General features: G+C 41.3%; 1 protein-coding gene across 6 annotated transcripts in view; it reads right to left on the bottom strand.

Moving 5' to 3' along the window:
* Positions 1 to 744: 744 nt before the first annotated feature.
* The window catches only part of PCBP4 (poly(rC) binding protein 4), a 55,720-nt gene continuing 36,639 nt past the window's right edge, over positions 745 to 19,825 (bottom strand). For 3 of the 6 annotated variants that reach the window (XR_015747537.1, XR_015747538.1, XR_015747539.1), the window contains 6 exons: positions 17,014 to 17,066; positions 12,027 to 12,196; positions 10,386 to 10,660; positions 7,217 to 7,253; positions 3,358 to 5,850; positions 745 to 2,864 (listed from right to left, as the gene is read on the bottom strand). Coding sequence is in view for 2 of the 6 variants with exons in the window: in XM_087954933.1 (XP_087811059.1) it covers positions 7,213 to 7,253; positions 10,386 to 10,660; positions 12,027 to 12,196; positions 17,014 to 17,066 (539 nt within the window). In the remaining 4 variants the exon portion in view is untranslated. Of the gene's footprint in view, positions 2,865 to 3,357; positions 7,254 to 7,415; positions 10,661 to 12,026; positions 12,197 to 17,013; positions 17,067 to 19,825 lie in introns of those variants that run through there. The other 3 variants (XR_015747540.1, XM_087954933.1, XM_087954935.1) reach the window with 3 other exon arrangements.

Here is a 19,825-nt window from a genome sequence, read left to right as displayed (position 1 = left end):
AAAAGTAAGGCAGCCACCTGCAGCATGATGTTCTCTATCTGTTGGAAGTGCAACTCCCAGAATTCCTTGATCCCACTTCTTTTGCAGTCTTAGCACTTTTGTCAGGGTAACAGGCATTGTGCCAATGCTGTTTATTGCATGGCATCTATGTTCTGATAGTATTTTCCTCATTTATCATGTTTTAATCAGGAATTGGCTCTCATAGTATGAATGTGCCGTTTGAATTGCAAATGGCCACCATCATTGTGTGAACCCTTCGTTCTCTCTGAGCTTAGTTGTTTTCCTGCAGACGTTTCATTATCCCTTCAGCACTGATGATGTTACTTAGTTGGATAATGAAACGTTTGCAAAAAAACAACAACCACCAAGCTCAGAGAGCATCAAGGACCCCATAGTTCAACTCTGAGCTACAAATATTTTCTATTAGACTGCCATCATGCCCTTCACAGTGGCATCGGTAACTTTCATGGCTGCAATTGTAGCCCTAGCTTGCTACCCTGTGTAAGAAAGAAATGGTTTATCTTAACAAGTGTTATCACACTCATACTTGTGTGTGGCATCTTGGCCATTTCACTTGGAGTTCACTTTGTAACAGGAGAGCACAACTTCAGGAAAAGTGTTAAGTGGCTTGCCAAGCCACCTGCTTTCCAAACCCAGTCAGCTGGATTTAAAATGAAGAGTAAATGTGATTAAATGAATCACATGTAATTAACATGAATTAACACACAGTAAATAAGATTATTGTTTTTATTTTATTTATTTTCAAAGTGCATATCCATTTACATTTTTAACAGTGCTGTGTCAAACATTTACGTATTTTGACATTTATTTTCCATATGAAACCTTAGTAAATAAGATTATTCGTGATGTAGTTCAGAACTCTTACCCTTTCTAACTTTTCTTTAGAATTATAATTTGGAGGCATCTGGGGAGAAAGGCTCTTCCTGCTTCTGCTGTTTCTGGGAGCTGCATAGGCTGTATCCCCCCACCCCACCCTGGTTTATATTGATTCAAACATTTAGTTTTGACCAGCAAAAGTGGTTTTATGAAAGGAATGCCTGGGTTTCTGCGTTAGTTTATTTAAGCAGAAAAGCAAAGATATCAAATCAAAGGAAGTCTGGGGAACGTTCCCCAAGACTAACATGACTGAAAATTCCCAAGTTAATAATGTATGTGTCTATTTTATAGGATTTCTATGCTAACGCAATTGCACTGCAGAGTTCTCCTGTCTTTTCATGTGGGAAAGATGCATGGAAGTAAACTGTACCCACAAAGGTTTCTCTATAGTGCTTCCTCAGGACTTAATCCCATATTATTGTATTTAAAGCAAATCCTTATGAAATACATATTTTTGTAATAGAAACACACATATAGAGGATTCTATCTCCACTCCTCCAGCTTGAAAAGGTTCATTCCTCATGCTGAGCTGCATTTAGCTTTAGCCATGATTTGCTTAACAAGCCAGAGTGGCTGAATTGACGTATGATGATACCCAGTTATATCTTTTGACTCTGGGCCAGACAATGGCTGTTAAAACCTCGGGCCTGGAGGCCACGTGAGTTTGGATGGGGAGAAATATATCTCCTCCATCCTACTAAGGCAGAATGGCTGGGAGTGTTTGGTTCACCCAGATCTGAGGATATCCCATCTTAGACCTTGCTTTCTTGATGAGGGTAACAATTTGCTGTTCAAGGTTGGTACACAATCTGGGGATCTCCTTGGATCTGCAGCTGGTGTTCGTTATAGCCAGGAAGATCTTTGCACAACTCTGCCTGGTGCACCATGGAAGGGTCACTCCTCATGAATGCGCTAGTCAACTCACAGGTCCAAAATGTAGCAGCCTCAGCAGTAATTGGCATGTCTCAATATGTCCATGTAACATCTCTGCTTCACAAACTGTACTGTTGCTGGTTTGTTTCAGAATGTGATTCGAGATGTTGGTGGTTACCTATAAAGCCCTACATGGCATACAACCTGGTACAGGTTATGGGCATAGGAAATATGGCAGGACATGAGGAATGGGCCACTCCCAGAGAATACTCGACCAGTGTTTTATATCAGTTTTATATTCCAGCTCCTTGATACCTGGATACCAGACTTTCAGTAGCCCTGGCTTCCAGCTTGCTACTGACTGTCTGAGCTCCTTGAGTCCACCTCCTGGTTGTTGTTGTTGTTCTCTGGACTAATGGTCTTGAGGGACTTCAATTTGCCTTACCTTGGAGTGGAATCTGAGGTCGCTCAGGAGTTCATGGCTACCATTATGGCAATGGGCATCATGGGACCGTGGTCACACACCAGATCTGGTGCTCCTGTCAGAGCAGTGGCTATGTGATCTTTTGCTGGTGGAGCTATTAGTGTCCCCTTTGTCATAGTCAGATCATGTCTTGATTACTATGGGATTCTCTGAAGCTGCAATCCACTGCAGGGAGGCTGGATCCATTAGATTGGTCAACCCCTTGCAACTGATAGACCCAGAAAGATTTCAGAGGGTAGCTGGGGGTTGTTCCAGTTGCATTGCTAGATGGTCCTTCTGAAATTTATTGCTGTTTGGAATACAGGGTTGATTGAGGGGTTGGATTGGATCATGTCTATGTGACATCTCCCCTTTCGCAAATGTTGTCATTCTTCATGATTTATGGATGAGTTGAGGGAGATGAAATGGGAGATGTCTAGAACAATACTGGTGTTCAACTAAGTGCAAACCTGATTTAGACCATCAGTTACAATAGCAAGAGGCCTGTCTTTCAGCAGCAAAGACAGTGAAGTGGCAATGCTATTCTGCCCGTGTTGTGCCTTCAGATTGCCACCCCACAGACCGGTTTGGGGTGATATCAGCCCTCTTAAGTAAAATGGAGCAAGGAAACCTTTTGTCAGCCTTCAAGATCTTCTGCTACTGCTTTGCATCTTTTGGCTGCCATAAGTAACGGGGAGGGGGAGGAGGGGGAATTGTCTGGGAAGAGAGCTGGAGGTGTTACATTATTGTGTTGTATAAATGAGGAGTGGGGGGAGGGAGTATAAATTCCTGCTTTTAGCTTTCTATTTCTCGCTTAGCTTTCTTTCCTTTGCACAGCTGCAAATCTTTATCAAAATATGCCAAGGTCAACGGACAGAGGCCTCATCACCACCTGAAGATGTCCACATGATCATATCCAGAACTTTTAATTGGAAGAATCTTTTGAACTTTGGGGGGTGGGAACAATTCCATCACTTTGTATATGTGGTTTGCGCGCCTAATTTCTCAGATTCGGAATTTTACCTGATGCTACCATTTCATTCTTCAGTAAAAGAATTCTTTTCTCTAATCTATGGAGTCTAAGTATTTCTTTCTTGGATTTTGAATGGAGCACAGACTGACACCTTTTGTAGGGACTGGTGGAAGAATTTGCTCAGCATCTGTTGGACAAAATTGCTCAGATATGCTCACAGTTGGATGCTGGTCTTCAGGAGATGCCTACGGTAGTCTTGCCTGGTTATCTGGGAAAGTTTTGAATTTGTTGGATCTGAGGAAGTGAACAGGATCCTTAGAATGATGGGCTCAGTCACTTGCTTTTTAGATCCATGCCCTTCCTAGCTCATGAAAGTAGATAGAGGGTGTTGTGTGAATGGGTCCTAGCTAGTGATTAATTTTTGACTAAGAGGATTGTTCCTTTACCTTTTAAGGCGGCTTCATATGCCTCCTCCTGAAGAAGCAATTACTGGATCACACAATGCAGGACTTTTGCCCAGTAATCAACTTTCCCTTGGGGGAAGGTGGTTGAGAAGATGGTTGTGTAACCCCTTCAGCAAATCCTAGATGCATCAGATTATCTGGATCCTTTCCTTCAGATTCCAGATTGGGTATGGAACAAAGTCAGCATTGGTTGCACTTTTGGATGACCTCTGGCAAAGACAAGACAGTGGTAGGGTGTCTATCCTTGCCTTACTTGACTTCTCAGCAGCTTTTGATACTGGTTTCCTTTTGATCGTGGTATCCTCCTGGAGCAATTGAGAGGATTATAAGTGGGAAGTACACAGTTGTACAGGTTCACTTCTTTTCTATGGGGTCCATTCCAGTTAGTGGCGATTACATTCCCACCCTTGGCCTGTTGTGTGATGCCTCACAGGGATTACTTTCCCCTCCCGTATACCACATCTACATGAGCCCACTAAGTGAACATATCTGTTGACATAGAATAAAGTATTGTCAGTATGCTGATTATAATCTTGGTGATACTTGGTCCCTGGTGAATTATATGATACATCCTATCCTGGTGTCTGGGGCTGTGAAGGTCTGGATGGGAAACAACATACATCAAATGAACCCTGGCAAGACTAAGTGAATTTGGGTTCTATATCACCAGGAGCTGTGATGGTGCAGTGCTTAGAATGCAGTAATGCAGGCTGACTCTGTCCACAGCGAGGAGTTCAATCCTGACTGGCTTAAGGTTGACTCAACCTTCCAGCCTTCTGAGGTCAGTAAGATGAGGACCCAGATTGTTGGGGCAATATGCTGACATTATAAACCTCTCAAATAGTGCTGTAAAGCACTGTGGAGCAGTAGATGTCTAAGTGCTATTGTTATTGCTTTGGTACTGGATGAGGTTGCCTTTCCCCCAACCGACTCTGTGTGCAACTTGGAGGCCTTTTTAGACCTATGACTCTGCTCAAGGAGCAAGTGGCAGTCATGGCTAGGCGAGCTTTTGAACGACTTCATATTGTGCACCAGTTGTACCAGTCCTGGTTCAAGGGGCCCCACTCAGTCATTTTTGCCTTGCTGATTGCCTGGTTGGACTATTGCAATTCACTTTACATTGGGATGTCCTTGAAAAGTACTTGAAAAAGTTCAGCTGTTGCAAAATGCAGCAGTGTGAGTAGTTATATAATGTATAGCACACATTACCCCTCCGCAGCAAGAGCTATACTGGTTCTTAGTTTGCTTCTGGGTCCAATTCAAGATGCTGGTATTGACCTTTAAAGCATACATGGCACAGCCTCACCCCAATTTTCATCCAGCCACGTCACCAGATCTAACAGAACGGGCAGCTACATTTGGTGGGTCCTAGGCCATGGGCCTTTTTTTTTGCTGTGGTTCCCACATGTGGAATTTTACACCACTCCCTAAAGTGAGAAGAACCTCATCACTTCTAGGCTTCTGGAGGTCCATAAGACTTGGTTATGCGGGCAGGCCTGGGGATATCAAGGGACAAGTAAACCAATGAGATGGAACCTTTACTATTAATATCCCTTCATTGATTAATCTTGCTTTAGCTGCCTTTATAGTTTGTTAATGCTTTAAATTTGTGAATGATAATGATTTTAGATACTTGTTGTTTTAATTTTGTTGTACCCTGCCCAGAGTCACCTACTTGGGAGATGGGGAGCTATACAAATTAGACAAACACTTAAGGGACTGCCTGCCTCCCACAACATCTGCCTGGCTGATTCTACTCTACAGGGCTGGTGGCCTCCAGGTTCCTTTGATTGAACAATGTCATTTATCAGGATCCTGGAAGTGGGCTTTCTCTGTAGCAATGCCTGCCCTCTGGAAAGAGCTTCTCCTTGAGGTCTGACAGACTCCAGTCCACTGTTGCTTAGAAGAGCCATGAAGATCTATCTCTTCACCCAGGCCTTTGGTGAGGGAAAATGAGACCCTCGCTTCATTACATTTGCCATCTTCTATATCTTTAATGTTCTACTGATTTGATATTTTTCTTGTTTCCTTCTTGTGAGCTGCCCGGAGTCATTGATAGATGGGCGGCATCCAAGTTTAATACTTTATTATCATTAAAATAAATACACAAAGAAAAAATGGCTCGGTTAAGAGAAAAGGGAAGGTGGAAAAATTTGTGGTTATATAGAGTTGCAGAGTTCCTGAAAAAGAGAGAGATGAGAAGTTTAAAGAACAAAATGCAATGCATGAAGCGGTTGTTTCCTTAAACCTTTTTTTTTTTTTTTTGCATACCACATTAAGTGGCTAGCTCTGAAAGGGACTAGAACATTGGATACGTATGTCTACATAATGTTCCCCTTTCCATTCACTAAAGGAGTCACTACTGCTGGGTTTTTGCTGCTACTGAGAGTGGGAATGCTGCCATAATGAATTCTTTTGCTGGAGCTAAAGGGGAAGCTAGCATGGGACCAATGGCAATCTGTGCAGGAGAATACCAAGGGCTGTACAATATCCATTCTATTCTTTTTAATACAGATAAATGTTTTGACAATACCAGGACAATTTGTCTAGCACAAGGCTTGGATCTGCAACCAGTTGTACATTCTCAGCTTATGTGTTTTGGCACTTTGCATGGACTGAAAGCACATCTGTGTCTGCTCTGAACTGGATAACTATTAGGGTCAGTATATCTGGGCTGCAAATATTTGAACAATCACCAGGATAACAGTGAAGAATTAGAATGTCCGATATCCTTTCAATACCATCTAATGGCCATCTGGATTTTTGCTGAATATTTTAAGCTTAAATCACATTTTGTGGAAAACATTTTGCTTAAAAGTTGTTCATCTTGGTACTAAGGGCCCTGGTGGTTAGAATACAATACTGCGGGATACTTCTGCTGACTGCCAGCAGTTCAGCAGTTCGATTCTCATCGGTTCAAGGTCGACTCAGCCTTCCATCCTTCTGAGGTCGGTAAAATGAGGACCCAGATTGTTCCGGGCAATATGCAGACTCTGTAAACCACTTAGAGAGGACTGTGAAGTGGTATATAAGTCTTATTACTATTGCTAAACAGACAAAAAACCCAAGCAATCCTGCGTTGCTGAAAAAATAAATTAAAAAAATAACAATGTCATGATCAAGATCCATGATCATAAGACAGAGCCATTCATTGTAGTTACAAGTTACAGTATATGGCTTAGTGTGCGCCAGCAATAATTCTTTATTTAACAAATCATAATCACGGTGTAGCATACTATGGGCACAAAGCCGTAGAGTCCGGATTTGTGGAAACCCCTGTTATGCAACAGGTTAACCTTGATCTTTAAAGCTTATCTAGAAATACTTGTTCTTATAGTTTCTATGATTGATGAACTTGAGTCGCTGATATATTTTTCCATGAATCAAAACATAACTAAGATGTGTTGGTTATTCTGAATTAATGACATGTTCTAGAGATGTATCTTTGCCCCTTTGCAGGTCTTCTGTGAACATAGTATCGGTGTCAAGTGGAAATTTAATCAACAATATTTCCTCCAGCATTCAAGACAACAAGAAAAGTTTCACCTGCTGATTTCCTGGCTGTCAAAAGGCAGGAGTCCAGCTGCCAGGGAAAAGAAAAAACGAACAATGCTAGCCTTCACTGTGTTCTTAGATAAAACATTATAAAATCTCCTTTTTTCTCCCCCTTTTATTAATCATTCCAGTGGCCAGCTAATACTTTCTGGGTTTTGCCTGACTCAAATGTACAACAATTAATTCTCAGTTGACAAAGTTTATATTTTTATTAAATCAATGATAAGTTACAAAGGAGGAAAAATATAGAATTATATGTACAGCATTTCCAAAGATAAGCCAAAGAGGATTATGGGGTAGGAGGGAAATTCCTCAGAGCCGCAAGAAAAGATGAGAGCTTTTTGCCGGGAAGTGATAGAGGGAAATTAAAGAGATCTGTACCAGCCAGGGTATAATGCCAAACGGACAACTAGTTGTATTGATTTATAAGAATACCCGCCCCCCCCGCTTTGCTTTTTGCTCCAATCCTCCCCTTTCTTGTGAAATCAAAATATTGGAATTCATATTGATTTACACCATCTGAGAATTTTATATCTGTAAACCTACAGCATTTCTTCATTGATGGCAATCCTTTAACCACCATACAGCCAATGACTTCACAGGCATGGTGGCCTTTCTATACCTTCCAAAATGTATATTTGCAAAGCTGGAGGTATGAAATAATCTCGTCAACAAACAGATGCCACTGCCTTTCAACGCTCCGCATCTGCAGATATCCTTAAACCCAATTATCCTGATTTTTTTTTTTTTTGAGTCAGCCTGGTTAATTTTTTTCCCCCAGACACCTTTGGCATCGTACCCAATTGTGTGAGCTCAACATAATCAGGGCTGTGTGAAACCTGTGATTCCTGGAGGAATCCAGCAAAAAAAAAACAAAAAAACCCCACAGGATGTGCTGCTTGGGAACTAGCATTTATTTAGAAAGGGGCAGGTTGATTTTCTTGCTTCTCCCATGAATTGTAAAATCTGGGTACAATGCAAACAAACAAACATTCCTCTCCCAAAATTACCATGCACAAAGGACATATGTATGCGTAGTTGCATAGGCTATACAGGTCAGATAACGAACTTTTTATGGCACAGGATGTGGTTGCGTGCATGCAGAATTTTAAATATTTTTTTTGTTTTTGTTTTACTTGAATGCAGACACTACACACAGCCCTGGGCTTTGCTAATGAGTCAGTTGGTTCCACGGGAGAGGCAGAGCAAAAGGCAAGTTCAGTTTCTTTTCTAGCCTGATTCACTGAATCAAGCACATTCCATCCAATACCTTATAAAGATAACAGTTTGCTATTCACCTTGTAGCATTTGAATAAAGAAATACAACATGCCAACTTGAGTCAGCAGTCTGAGTCACTTTGGAGAAGCTATACTGTTTATAACCAGTTAGGAACTTGGTTGTAAAATCCTTGGCTTGGCAGTATACTTTCTGTACATTGCAAACCTGTAACTATTTACTCAGGAGCAAGCTACGCTGAATTCCTGCTAGACAGGACCTCAGTTTATTGAGATAATTACCAAATGTAGCTACGTGGTTGGCTATCTCTGGGGTGACACTTTATCTTAGACAGAAGGGTCAGGATAAATTATAATTCCTGTCTCTTCACTCACATGAATTTATCTGCATTGACAAGTGCCCTCCCAGTAACAATAGATCAGAGGGAATGGGGATAGTGGAGCATGTACTCATTCCTTAAGGCTGCCATGAAAAGCTCCCAGATGTAATCCTTGTCATCTCCAGGTAAAGCTGGGAAATTCTCTGTCAGATACCTTGGAGAGTCACTATCAGCTAGCAACATAGGAGACAACATAGAACCAGAGATGGCTGGTAGTTGGACTTGTTATTAAATGGCAGTTTCCTATGCTTAAGAGTAAACAGGGGTTTTTTTTATGACTAAGTAGAGCTGAGTAGAGCTGAACTATAAGGAATTGAACAGTATTAGTAAGTACTCATTGGAGACAACATCCCATGAGGATAAGATAAATTCAAAGATGCGTTCAGTGGCATGATAGCTATTCTATGACCCGCTAAGAAGAGATTTCCTGAGGTATCTGCCATAAAAAAGACCATGCAGTAGGTGTCTTCCACTGAGACTAAATAGAATTGGCAGCCAGTGCTGCAGATTCAAATTTAGTAATACACTACACTATCTGATTAGCCTTTGCCCAGGTTTTTAGCAGGGAAGCCAAATATGCCAATGGTTGCTATGCAACTCCCTGTCAACAAGAGAGGGCCTCTGGTAAAAGTTACTCCTTTCAGTCTCTTTTTATTCCAGCCAGCTTTTAGGGGGAAGCAAAAATTCAGAACCCTGTGTGTTTGTCAGAAACAGCCATGATTTTTAAAAAATTTTTGAGATTCTTATATAGTTAGAATGAGATACATAAGCAGCTTCATATCAAGAGAGAAATACTTAGAACAGAGAACCAAAAAGTTTGCTTCTTGGTATGTTGCGCCATATATAAATCCTATATGCCTTTTTCTTCTTTATCAGTCAGATTGTTTTTCCATTTTCCCCCACTGAAAACAATCATCCATGAGATATAGCAGTGGCACAGCATATACTCTATCATTACCATTGGTCAAATAAGCTTCATCTACTCCCACAATTGAGTTAAGAACTTTCCCAAGACCTCCAGTGCCTTCAATTTGAAATAGAGAATTTGTGTATGATTCAATTTTTCTCTAAGAAAACTGCTAGATTTCCCAACAATACAACAGGAAATCAGGTGGTGAGAGAAGCCGTTTCCTGAAGGAGATCAGGTATGTTTAATGGAAGGTAAGAAATCATAACACTTTGCGTGTGTAATTGTCCAACGGAGGAGAAAGTTTAAGTTTAGATGGTCTCAATCACTACAGACTTCTCAGCTAGGATCAAATAGGAACTATGGAGAAGAACCAGTTCTCTCTCTTGACTCTTAAGTCAGCACTGCTCTCAACAGCTGCCGTGGTTATATTCTCTCTCATCTCCTTACTTTCCAATACAATTGATTTGCCTCTCACATCATATTTAGTCTTCCCCCATGTAACCTCATTTTGGAGTGGCCTGATGTTGATGCCATCTCGTGAAGCATGGGAGGGCCCCCCCCCCCCAAATTTTCCCCTCCCTGCCCCACAGCCCCACCTTCCTGCTTCAGTATGGGGAGAACTTCTGTCTCTCACCCTTCTTGCTTGAATTGGCTGTGGAGATCTTGGTCGTGTAGGTGGCAAGGTTGCCATTGTGCCCCGTGGCTGAGGAAGGGGGCAGTGTCAAGAAGGGAATGGGTTTCAAGCCGATGAAGTTGGAGAGGGAGATGGCATAGGGGGGACCAAGCAAGGTTGGGGGAGGTGCGGCCATTGCTGTCAGCGCTGGGGCTGGCGAAGGGGTGAGGGGCTGGGAGAAAGTCATGCCGAGGTCAACGGGGGGCGTCTGGGAGGTAGATTTGGCCGTCTCTAAACTGAAGAACAAGAAGGGAGAAAGAATGAGACCTGTGCATGCATGCCCATTTACATATAAAAATGCAGACATCTGTGGACATATACTTGGAAGTATATGTACCAATGTGTGCTGGAACAAGCTTGCACACAGCATAATATGCATAGGTATGGGTTAATATGTATAGTTTGCTTAATACATATATAACAGTATGGTTATGGATATGGATATGCATTCACAGAAAAGACGTGTTTTTACTGGCATGCATAATGACATGTGCAACAGAATAGGTACACACACAGAAATAGTGAACAAGGTGCTCTGAAGCATTTCAGCATCTGGGTAAGATCTTTTTCTCCAGAATCCCCCTAGGACTATGATCATCCATTTACAGGAAAAAAGGAATTTTGACTGTGATAAAAGGAGCTTATTTCCTCAATCAGTGTTCAGAGCCGGTTATGTTGAGGGAAGTTATCTTATACTTTTAGTAGCTCCTGTTTATATAATCAAAGCATTCCAAGGTATTTCAGGCACTTATGTGTCTTGGACCCATGACTAATGGCTTGAATCAATACCTGAATTTCACACCCTGAAACCAATTTACCTGTCGAAGCTGAAGGCGGTGAGCGGCAGCGGTGATAAAATTTAGCTTACTTCGATTTTGAATATGTAAAGATATTAATATATAAAATAAGTGCCAGAATGATTTCCATAAGAAAACTGACTGTATAAACAGGAAAGCGCGTTCTTCAAGAAGCAGGCCATGTCCTATCAGCCTGTACCCTAGTGGCCATAATGCACAAAAAGAGAGCAACAGTTATTTTCCTGCTCCAAATCTTAAAGCATCTCAAGTGCCAGATTGTGATACACCATCGCAAATATCCTTTCATGTATTCCATTCAAGTGTTGTTATTTTGTGGATAAAAGGCAGTTATTCCACACTGAAAACAAGAGTCCTTTCTGAGCAGAACTGAAGGCTGCATCGGTACTTGCAGCTGCAAGGGGAATTTGAGGGGAAAGCAGAGGCAGCTGCCCAAAATACTGTAGCTAATGATAATAGTCTTAGGCTGGCTCATGAGAAATTCAAAGATTGGAGGCTGTCATCTAGGCTGGAGAGACAATGTGCAAAACTATTGACACTTGTGGGAGTGCAGCAGGATGTTACCTTTTAACATTCCTCTTTATTAAATAAAAGGCAGAATGGTTGCAGAAACTAACAACTCACCCACCATAGCAAACAGTGCCTTTTGGTTCCTACAAAGCTATCCATCTAAAAGTCCCAGGGTTTAAGACACAGGAGGAGGAAGCCACAGCAATACCTGCATATATCTGTGACAAATGAGGTTTCCTCCCTGCCTCATCCCCCCAGAGGCTGTATTGGCTCTTACCAGGCTGTGATGAGGTATTGAGCCAAAGTGATGCTGACTGGTGTGCCTGTGATGGTCACATGACGTTCGGAAGAACCCTCTGTCTGGTTCCCGATCTTGATGTGCGCTCCAGACATTTGCCGAATCTCACTAATCTTGCTCCCCTGCCGGCCAATGATGCAGCCAATGAGCTAAGGGGGACAAAGAAGAGGAATCATCTATAGGAGGGAAGGGTGCGAGGAATTTCATCCGTCAAGAAAACAGCTGAACTAAGTTGCATAGAGAATACTGACTCATTAAGTGATTGATTTCTTGCAGTGAGAAACGGGGCTGTTGGTGCCTTATTTACAGTAATGTTTACTTTTTAGACAAGAAACCCCCAAGATACAAATAAATGCTGCAATGCCCTTGTTACAGTTATGGAATCGATAGGCCGTTCCAATCTGTCACAACCTGGTTACAGCACTATAATCAAAAAAATGCCTTGCCAAAAAGAAAAGTAACATTCAGAAACAGATGTTCCACTGATCAAAATAGAATAAATAGAATAGAATAGAAGAAACCTATCATCCAATGTAGCCTGAGGCCTAAGGATAGAGTCAGATTTTATGGGCTTGTTTAAATAAGGCCAGGGTGGAGCTCTATAAATCTGGAAGAAAATTGTGTCCAGAGGGCAGCTGCATGACAGAGGCCTGCTTCTGGGTCTAACTGGATGATTATTTAATCAAGTATTTATCAATTATCTACAGGGATCCAGAATATGGCAGACTACTGGAGATAGATGATTCCTCAAATAACCAGGTCCTAGGCCGTGAAGGATACATGTTAACCAGCACCCAAACTGCATGTCGAACTATCACTGTAGCTCGTGGGAAGGTTATTTTGGGGGGATACCATGGCACTCCAAACTGCTCACACTGTTGCATTCTGGACAAGCCGCAGCCTCAAGAGCAGCTTCATGTACAATGAATTACTGGAGTCTACAAGATGATCAAAACATGAATGTCTTAAGGCCTCCCAGTCTAAGTATGGCCACAAGTGGAACACTATATAAATTATGCTGAAGTTTTCTAGCTACAACTTCCAATTGCAAAAGTTATGAGTCCAAGAAGACCCAAATTTTAGCACCAATCCTCGAGAGGGGAGTACAATCCTATTTGGGATTAATGATGAAACCACTCCAGACTCAAGAGGTGCAAATATTTACACTACTCTGTCTTGTCAGAGATAACCCTAAGCACATCCTTTCCAAGCCAGGATCATACAACCTCCACATACTAGAATTAGACATGGACAATATCATTTGGCTACCCCCTAAACCAAGATAATTTGACCCCAAAATGACAGATCACCTCACTAAGTGGCCTCATGAAGATGCTAACCAGGAAAGATGGGAACACCAAACCTTAAGAATCCCACTTAAAGGGAGGATTCTGGCTCAATTTATCCCTCTTTGTCAACACTGACTCAACCCAACCACAGAGAAAGGAAAACCACTACAGGAACACTTTCTCTCCACCTCCTATTCCCTTCAGGCAATCCAAAAAGATACCATGATTTATGGTATCAAAACCTGCCAAGAGATTAAATAGAACCAGAACGATTACAGCTCCTTTTGTTCTGACTCCATCAAAGTTATCAACAAATTCTAACACCATCTTGATATTATACCCTGGTTTGAAACCAGACTGAAATAAGTCCAGATAATCTGAATCTTACAGGGGCCACTGACACTATAATCTAGAGACATTCCACAACATTCCAGGGAAGGTTGGAACCTGTATGAAAATTGCCTAGGACAGTTGGGTCCAGTGAAGGCTTTTTGAAGAGAGGACACTATATTCAAGGCAGGAAGTGCCACCATTCCCTCAAAGAAACACACCACACTGACCAATGGCACACCACTGTATGGCCATCACCAGTCAGGAGGCACATGGATCTAATGTAGAAGTGGCCAGGTTCATCAGCCCAGAGGTCACTGTCCTTTTCTAGAAGCCACGGATTCAAACTCAAATGTTATTAAAGGACAGCATCAATCCTGTTTGTAGCTGAGTGAGTCCCCAGGATTGTGCTGTTTAAGCTATTCAGCGACAAAGATTTGTTGGACTGAACCACCTACTATTAGACAAGCGAGAGACTGAATGGGAAAGGAAAAAATAATTAAGTCATGTAGTTCAGGTTTCTACCAGACTGTGGCAGGAACTGACCTACAATAATAAAGCAGTGCAGCTTGTTTTGTAAGACCTTTTTCTCTGAGCAAAATATTCCATCATTCTTTTTCTTGTGCATGTAAAATTGGGGCGCTATGTAAAGGTCAATGTTGCTGACTACCCACATGCTTCCTGCCTTCAAAAATGACTGAATAAAGTCTTCAGTTTCCCCAACAGTATTCTGCTGGTATCTGCAGAGCAGGCTTGCAGCTGGGTTGGCTGTGTGGGTGAGCAACTGGCACATTCTCCTTTTAGCTTGATATTCTGGCTTTTGCTCCCAGGGAGGAGTGAGTGTGAGCCTTCTGAAGTTATGGGAAAGTGGGTTTAAAATACATCTTTTCCACCCCTCTCTCTTAGGACTTTTCTGTGTGATTACTGTGCTTTGTCCACTACTGCTAGTCCTATGAGGTAGGCCAGGACAGGAAACGGGCCCCACAAGGATTCTAGGAGTGCTATGTTACTGTGGTAAGGTATAATAACAGAATCATGAAAGCCTACAAGACTTTATCTCTTTCCCCTCTTACATGAAACAGAATCAAGACAGGACTATTTTGAGATTCTTTCTCACTTTCTCAGGACTGAGTTGTTGTTTCATTTCCCTTAGCAGACTCCCTTCCAAAGTCATCTCTACATTCCTTTACAACCGCAATGACAACTGAACCTTGTAAAAAAAGGAAAAAGCCAAATGCTGATCCAAACTCAAGTAACTATTGACGCAAAACAATCTTTATTCCCTTTAATGTCTGAAGATTCAATTATTTCCAGATAATCCCTTCATGGTACAACTATTAAGTTACACGTTGCCATGTCAGGCTGCCATGAAAGACGAGGCAGCACAATTAGCATTAAAACTCAAATTGTGGTATGGCCACCTCAGTATAGACTGCGTTATTCTTTAAAACATTTGTCTTAGATAAGGTGATGAAGCTTGGACTTTTAAGCATTACTAAGCTTAGGAACTGGCTTTCCACCTGCTACTTTGTCTTAGCAGTGTTATTTATAAAACTGTATTCTCTGTGCTTAGACCTGAGATAGAGGTAACACAGGTCACTCAAGTTAATTATCTTTGTCAGATTCCAGATGGTGGAATGCCCTACTTTTAGTCTTCTTCTCCTCCTCCTCGAGGCCTTTGAGTTCAAGGTGTCCTTCCAGACTGTTTGTGAGGGTTGAGAGCACCATTTCACAGTGGTTCCATTTGGCAGATATAGTGAAGAGTTAACCCAGTGGTTACTCTCCTGTGGCATGCCATAGAGTTTGTTTTCCTTCCCTTCCCCCCCTTTTGGATATCTACATGAACGTCTTCTTTGTATTACTACTCTGGGCTATGCTACAGATGTTTTGTCCTCAGACAGAGTCTGGATGGGATAGACTAGGCTAGACCTGAACCCAGGCAAGATAGAGCTGCTGTTTGTGCATCAGACTATCTGTGTTTTCTCTTTGACAGGAAATATTACTCCTGAATGAGTGGGGCTACAACCTGAGATCCTTCAGGATTCTCATCATATGGTGGGTGAGCTGGTTGAGGCTGTAACTGGGGGATTTTTTGATGGACGTGCTATTTGTAACTCTGTCTGAAATAGGATTTTGCCACAAGAAACTAATACTGTTGACACTGCTCATCAAGATGCCTGTTATGCACCCTACATGAGTTTGTCCTTGAATTTACCTTCCTTACCACCCAGAAGCTGGCACTGGTAAAAAAAAAAAACCGCAGTACTGTAGTCCAGTGGTTCTCAACCTTTTCTTCATCACGGACCTCCTTTAATTACCTTTTGTAACCATGGACCATGGCATGGGCAATCAAGACTTAACTCAAGATTTAAACCATATTATTTCTTCAAGCCTTTGCGGGGCCCCTGTGACTACACAGACCACAGTCTGAGAATCACTGCTGTAGTCTATTTGCCAATAAGTATTTTATGTTGAGAGCATATTACCCCTGAAACCTAGGCTGTGCATTGCCTCTCAAGAACTCCGGACAAAACTAATTTCTTAAAATAGGTACGTTAAATGTTTAAGAGGCTCGAAAACCCATTTTATCTTAAAACAAAAAAGCCACACAATGCCAATTAAAAAAAAGAGCTTGAATTTTCAAGTCTTCTGAAGTCTAATGAAATCACTGTATCCTAACACACTTTTTACAAGCCCTGAAAGCTACTGGTAAAAATAATTACAATTAAAAACTATAAATTTAAAAAGTTGTCTGTGCTTGTTGTAGAAGGTTGGCATATTAATTCCCAAGCTGTTTGCTAACTAACTATATTACCCAAAGACCATACTTCTGTGGCAGAACACAAGGTTCCCAAGAAGACAATTCCTAAATCATTAACTGGTTACTCCAGTTCAAAATAATTGTATAACAGATGAAGTTAAAGCCCTTTCTTTATCCAAGACTCTGCAGAGCTGCTATCCATCCGAGTAAACAATATTAGTCCAGTTGAAAAAAAAATAGCTGGACCCGCTGTTAAGGCAGTTTTCTCAATTGCAACAATAACAGAATTTGGATTTTTTGATTCTGACATAGTTGCCCAGCAAAACTTGGCCCTTTACTGGGAAAGATTTGGCTGGGGAGTAGATTTCTGCTTTTATCGGAATGGAGTCCCTCTCAACAGACCTTGGTGAACAGGAGCAGAGGAAAGGAATGAAAAAGGGTCTGGATTTATGCCCAATGAGCTTTTATACTGATGTGAAATGGGAGGAACGGAAGTGGGTACAATTACAACAGTGCAAACAAAAGACCAAACCAACCACAGCATTAACCCAGCAGAGTAGGCAGCTCACATCAAAGTCTGACTTACATCATTGGGAACTAGAAACTCCTGAGAGCTATTCTGAGAGTTTGCATCCAGGCCTACAGAGAAAGAGAGAAAGAAGACAGAGAATTACTGGGGCCCTTTGCCTACCCCGCCCCCCCTTAATTATTCCTTGAATGGCTATTTCATAATCGTGCCCTCCCTAGAATAAGCTTGAACTGAAACGTTAGCATCTTAAAGATCCTTTCTAGGCACCATAGTTACAAAAAGAAGGGAGGACACAAAAAAGGATTGGATGGCTTCCCAGCTCTTGCAAAGCAATCAGCAGCTCAAAGAAGAGGCTTTTGTTTTATGCCATTTCACTTAGGTCACATTACACAGGACTAATTTTAGATAGTCCCGGTGGAATTCCAGCCTATCCCTGCCTCTTCCTGCTTGATGCAGAACCCATTGGCTACAGATACTCTTTTATCAACATAAGAAACAATCCTTGTCCTTATTCAGATGGTAAGAGTTTTGGTTCAATTGCATGGATTTGCTGCATTTTTACAGGGGCTACTTGGAAAAGCCAAGTTCAATGAATGAATAGACAAAACCCAAAAGAAGGCTTCTTATTGTTGTGCATCGTTTATCTGAGCTCCTTCCCTTCAACTTTGGACTTGTAGCTCCATCCAGATGCTCAGCTCCTAATTATTCTTGAAATAACTGAATCCATCAATTCAATGTTGACTCGGAGTGACCACACAGGATGATCCCTCCCTGGCCTAGACTTTCAAATCTTATAACAGTGCTTGCACCCACTACTTCTTGAGTTCCTACACCTGCTTGTCTTCTGTTTCTTTTCACTTTTTTCCAAATTATAGACTTCTCAAGAGAGCCTCAGATATGTCTAAAATATGATTATGTGAACCTGGGCATTTGTCTCTTTAATAAAAACTGTAGCTTGGTTTGTTCTATGAGCCACGATTGTCTTTTTGGCCATCCAAAATCACTGACTTAAAATATCAGTACTCTTTCTTGCCTACTTCTTCAAACTACTTGAAACTTTGCCTGGATACAGATCAGCAACCTGTATAGTTGTTGCAAATATTTCATTCTCATAAAGTGTCACAGGAAAAGCCACTGTGCAATGAAATCATTTGCATTTTCAGCTATTCGAGTAGTGTTGTGTCATCAGCATAGCTAAGGCTATTGATGTTTCTTCCTCCAATTCTAAAACCACATTCATCTTTTTCCAGTCTGGTTTCCCTCAGTATATATTCAGGATGTAGATTAAAAATAAATAAATTAAATAAATAAATAAATAAATAAATAAATAAATAAGGGAAAAGCCTTGTCTCACTTTTTTGCCATATGGAGCTAATCTATTTTGTTATGTTTGTGTGGGTGATGGCTTCCTGTCCTGGGCATAGGTTTTACATTAGGACAAAACCAAAGGATATTGTGTAAGCTGTTGCTTTGTTCTTTGCTTAATGGCTTTTCTGTGATAAGAACAAAGATGCTAAAACTATTTTCAGCAATATCAGATCCAGCCAGAATGATACGTGCCTTCGTTATACCTCACTTGGATTCCTGCAATGTGCTCAGTATGTGCTCTGCCTTTGAAAACTGCTCGAAATCATTTGCTGGTTCTGACTGCTGCCACAAAGCTGCTTTTCAAGATTTGCTATAGATAGCAAGAGATCTCATCTTTACAACAACTATACAGGTTCCTGATCTGTATCCCGGCAAAGTTTCAATTGGTGCCCAAGACATACAAAGGCCTAAGCCAGGGGTGTCCAACTCACGGCATCACAGCATCATCACATGACGTATCGGTACTTTTTTTCCCTTTGCTAAATCGGGTGCGGGCGTGGCCAGCACATGATACAGCTGGCCTGTGGGCTGGGAGTTTAACAGCCCTGGGCCAAGAAATTCAAAATCACTTATTCCTTCTCTCTCTGTCTCTGTCTCTGTTTGTATTTAGAGAAAGATGGGAGACATTGAGAAAGAGTGTATACTTGGGCTCTTGAGCTGATTTCTTTTGTTCCTCTCCTCTGAATTTTAACCTGAAGATTGCTATAATGATGGATATATTGAAAATAAAGAGTTAATAAAAACAAAAATACTACTGGCTATTAAGGTGAATTTGCAAAATATTCCTCTTTAACAGAGGACTGACTTGATGGTGCTCTATAACTTATTTTTAACATCTGGTTTTAAACAATGCTAAGCTGTAATGTGGCTTTCAGCTTATCCTGTTTTAGTGAGTGCAATAATTGTTCTCTGTAAGCTACAGGTTCTGCTTCAGTTATGTATGAACCCAGTGTACTGCAATTTATTCAACACACCATGACTTATTATGAATTAGGATTCTGGTCAGTGCTGAGGAAATAGCCACCGAGTGTTCTAGAAGATGAGAACCACTTTGGAAATTGGATTAACAGCTTTCTCCCTCCCTCTCTGGCCATATTTCTTTCCTGTCCTGCTGTAGATGATGTCATCCAGATGTCTGTGTTTTGCACAATCAATTACAGGTTTTCAAGCCGACTGAGAATGACCCAAGTGATCTACAGTTGGGCTCTATAAGCATCTTAATAAGTGGGTGACTGTCCTGGAGATTATGTATAAAAATTGAGGTGCACATTAAAGAATTATCATTACTCCAACAAAGCTACCTCACCAACTGTGTACTTTTATACACTCATTTCCTATTTATGTTTCTGACTCAAGTTTCCCCAATAATTATTTATTATTATTACTTAGATGCTTTCTTTTTCCATACAAGAAAGCCTTACTCACCTGGCATCCTCCACAACTTCCATAATACTCATCCAGCCAGTCTGCCTTTGCTAACATGGGATAATGCTCACTCTTA

The sequence above is a fragment of the Notechis scutatus genome, chromosome 2, assembly GCF_049901735.1.
Source record: "Notechis scutatus isolate UNSWTSFEM ecotype Mainland chromosome 2, rNotScu1.2, whole genome shotgun sequence".
Lineage (NCBI taxonomy): Eukaryota > Metazoa > Chordata > Lepidosauria > Squamata > Elapidae > Notechis > Notechis scutatus.
Note: the sequence above shows the minus strand (reverse complement) of the source record. Positions and strands in the feature narration are given on the sequence as shown.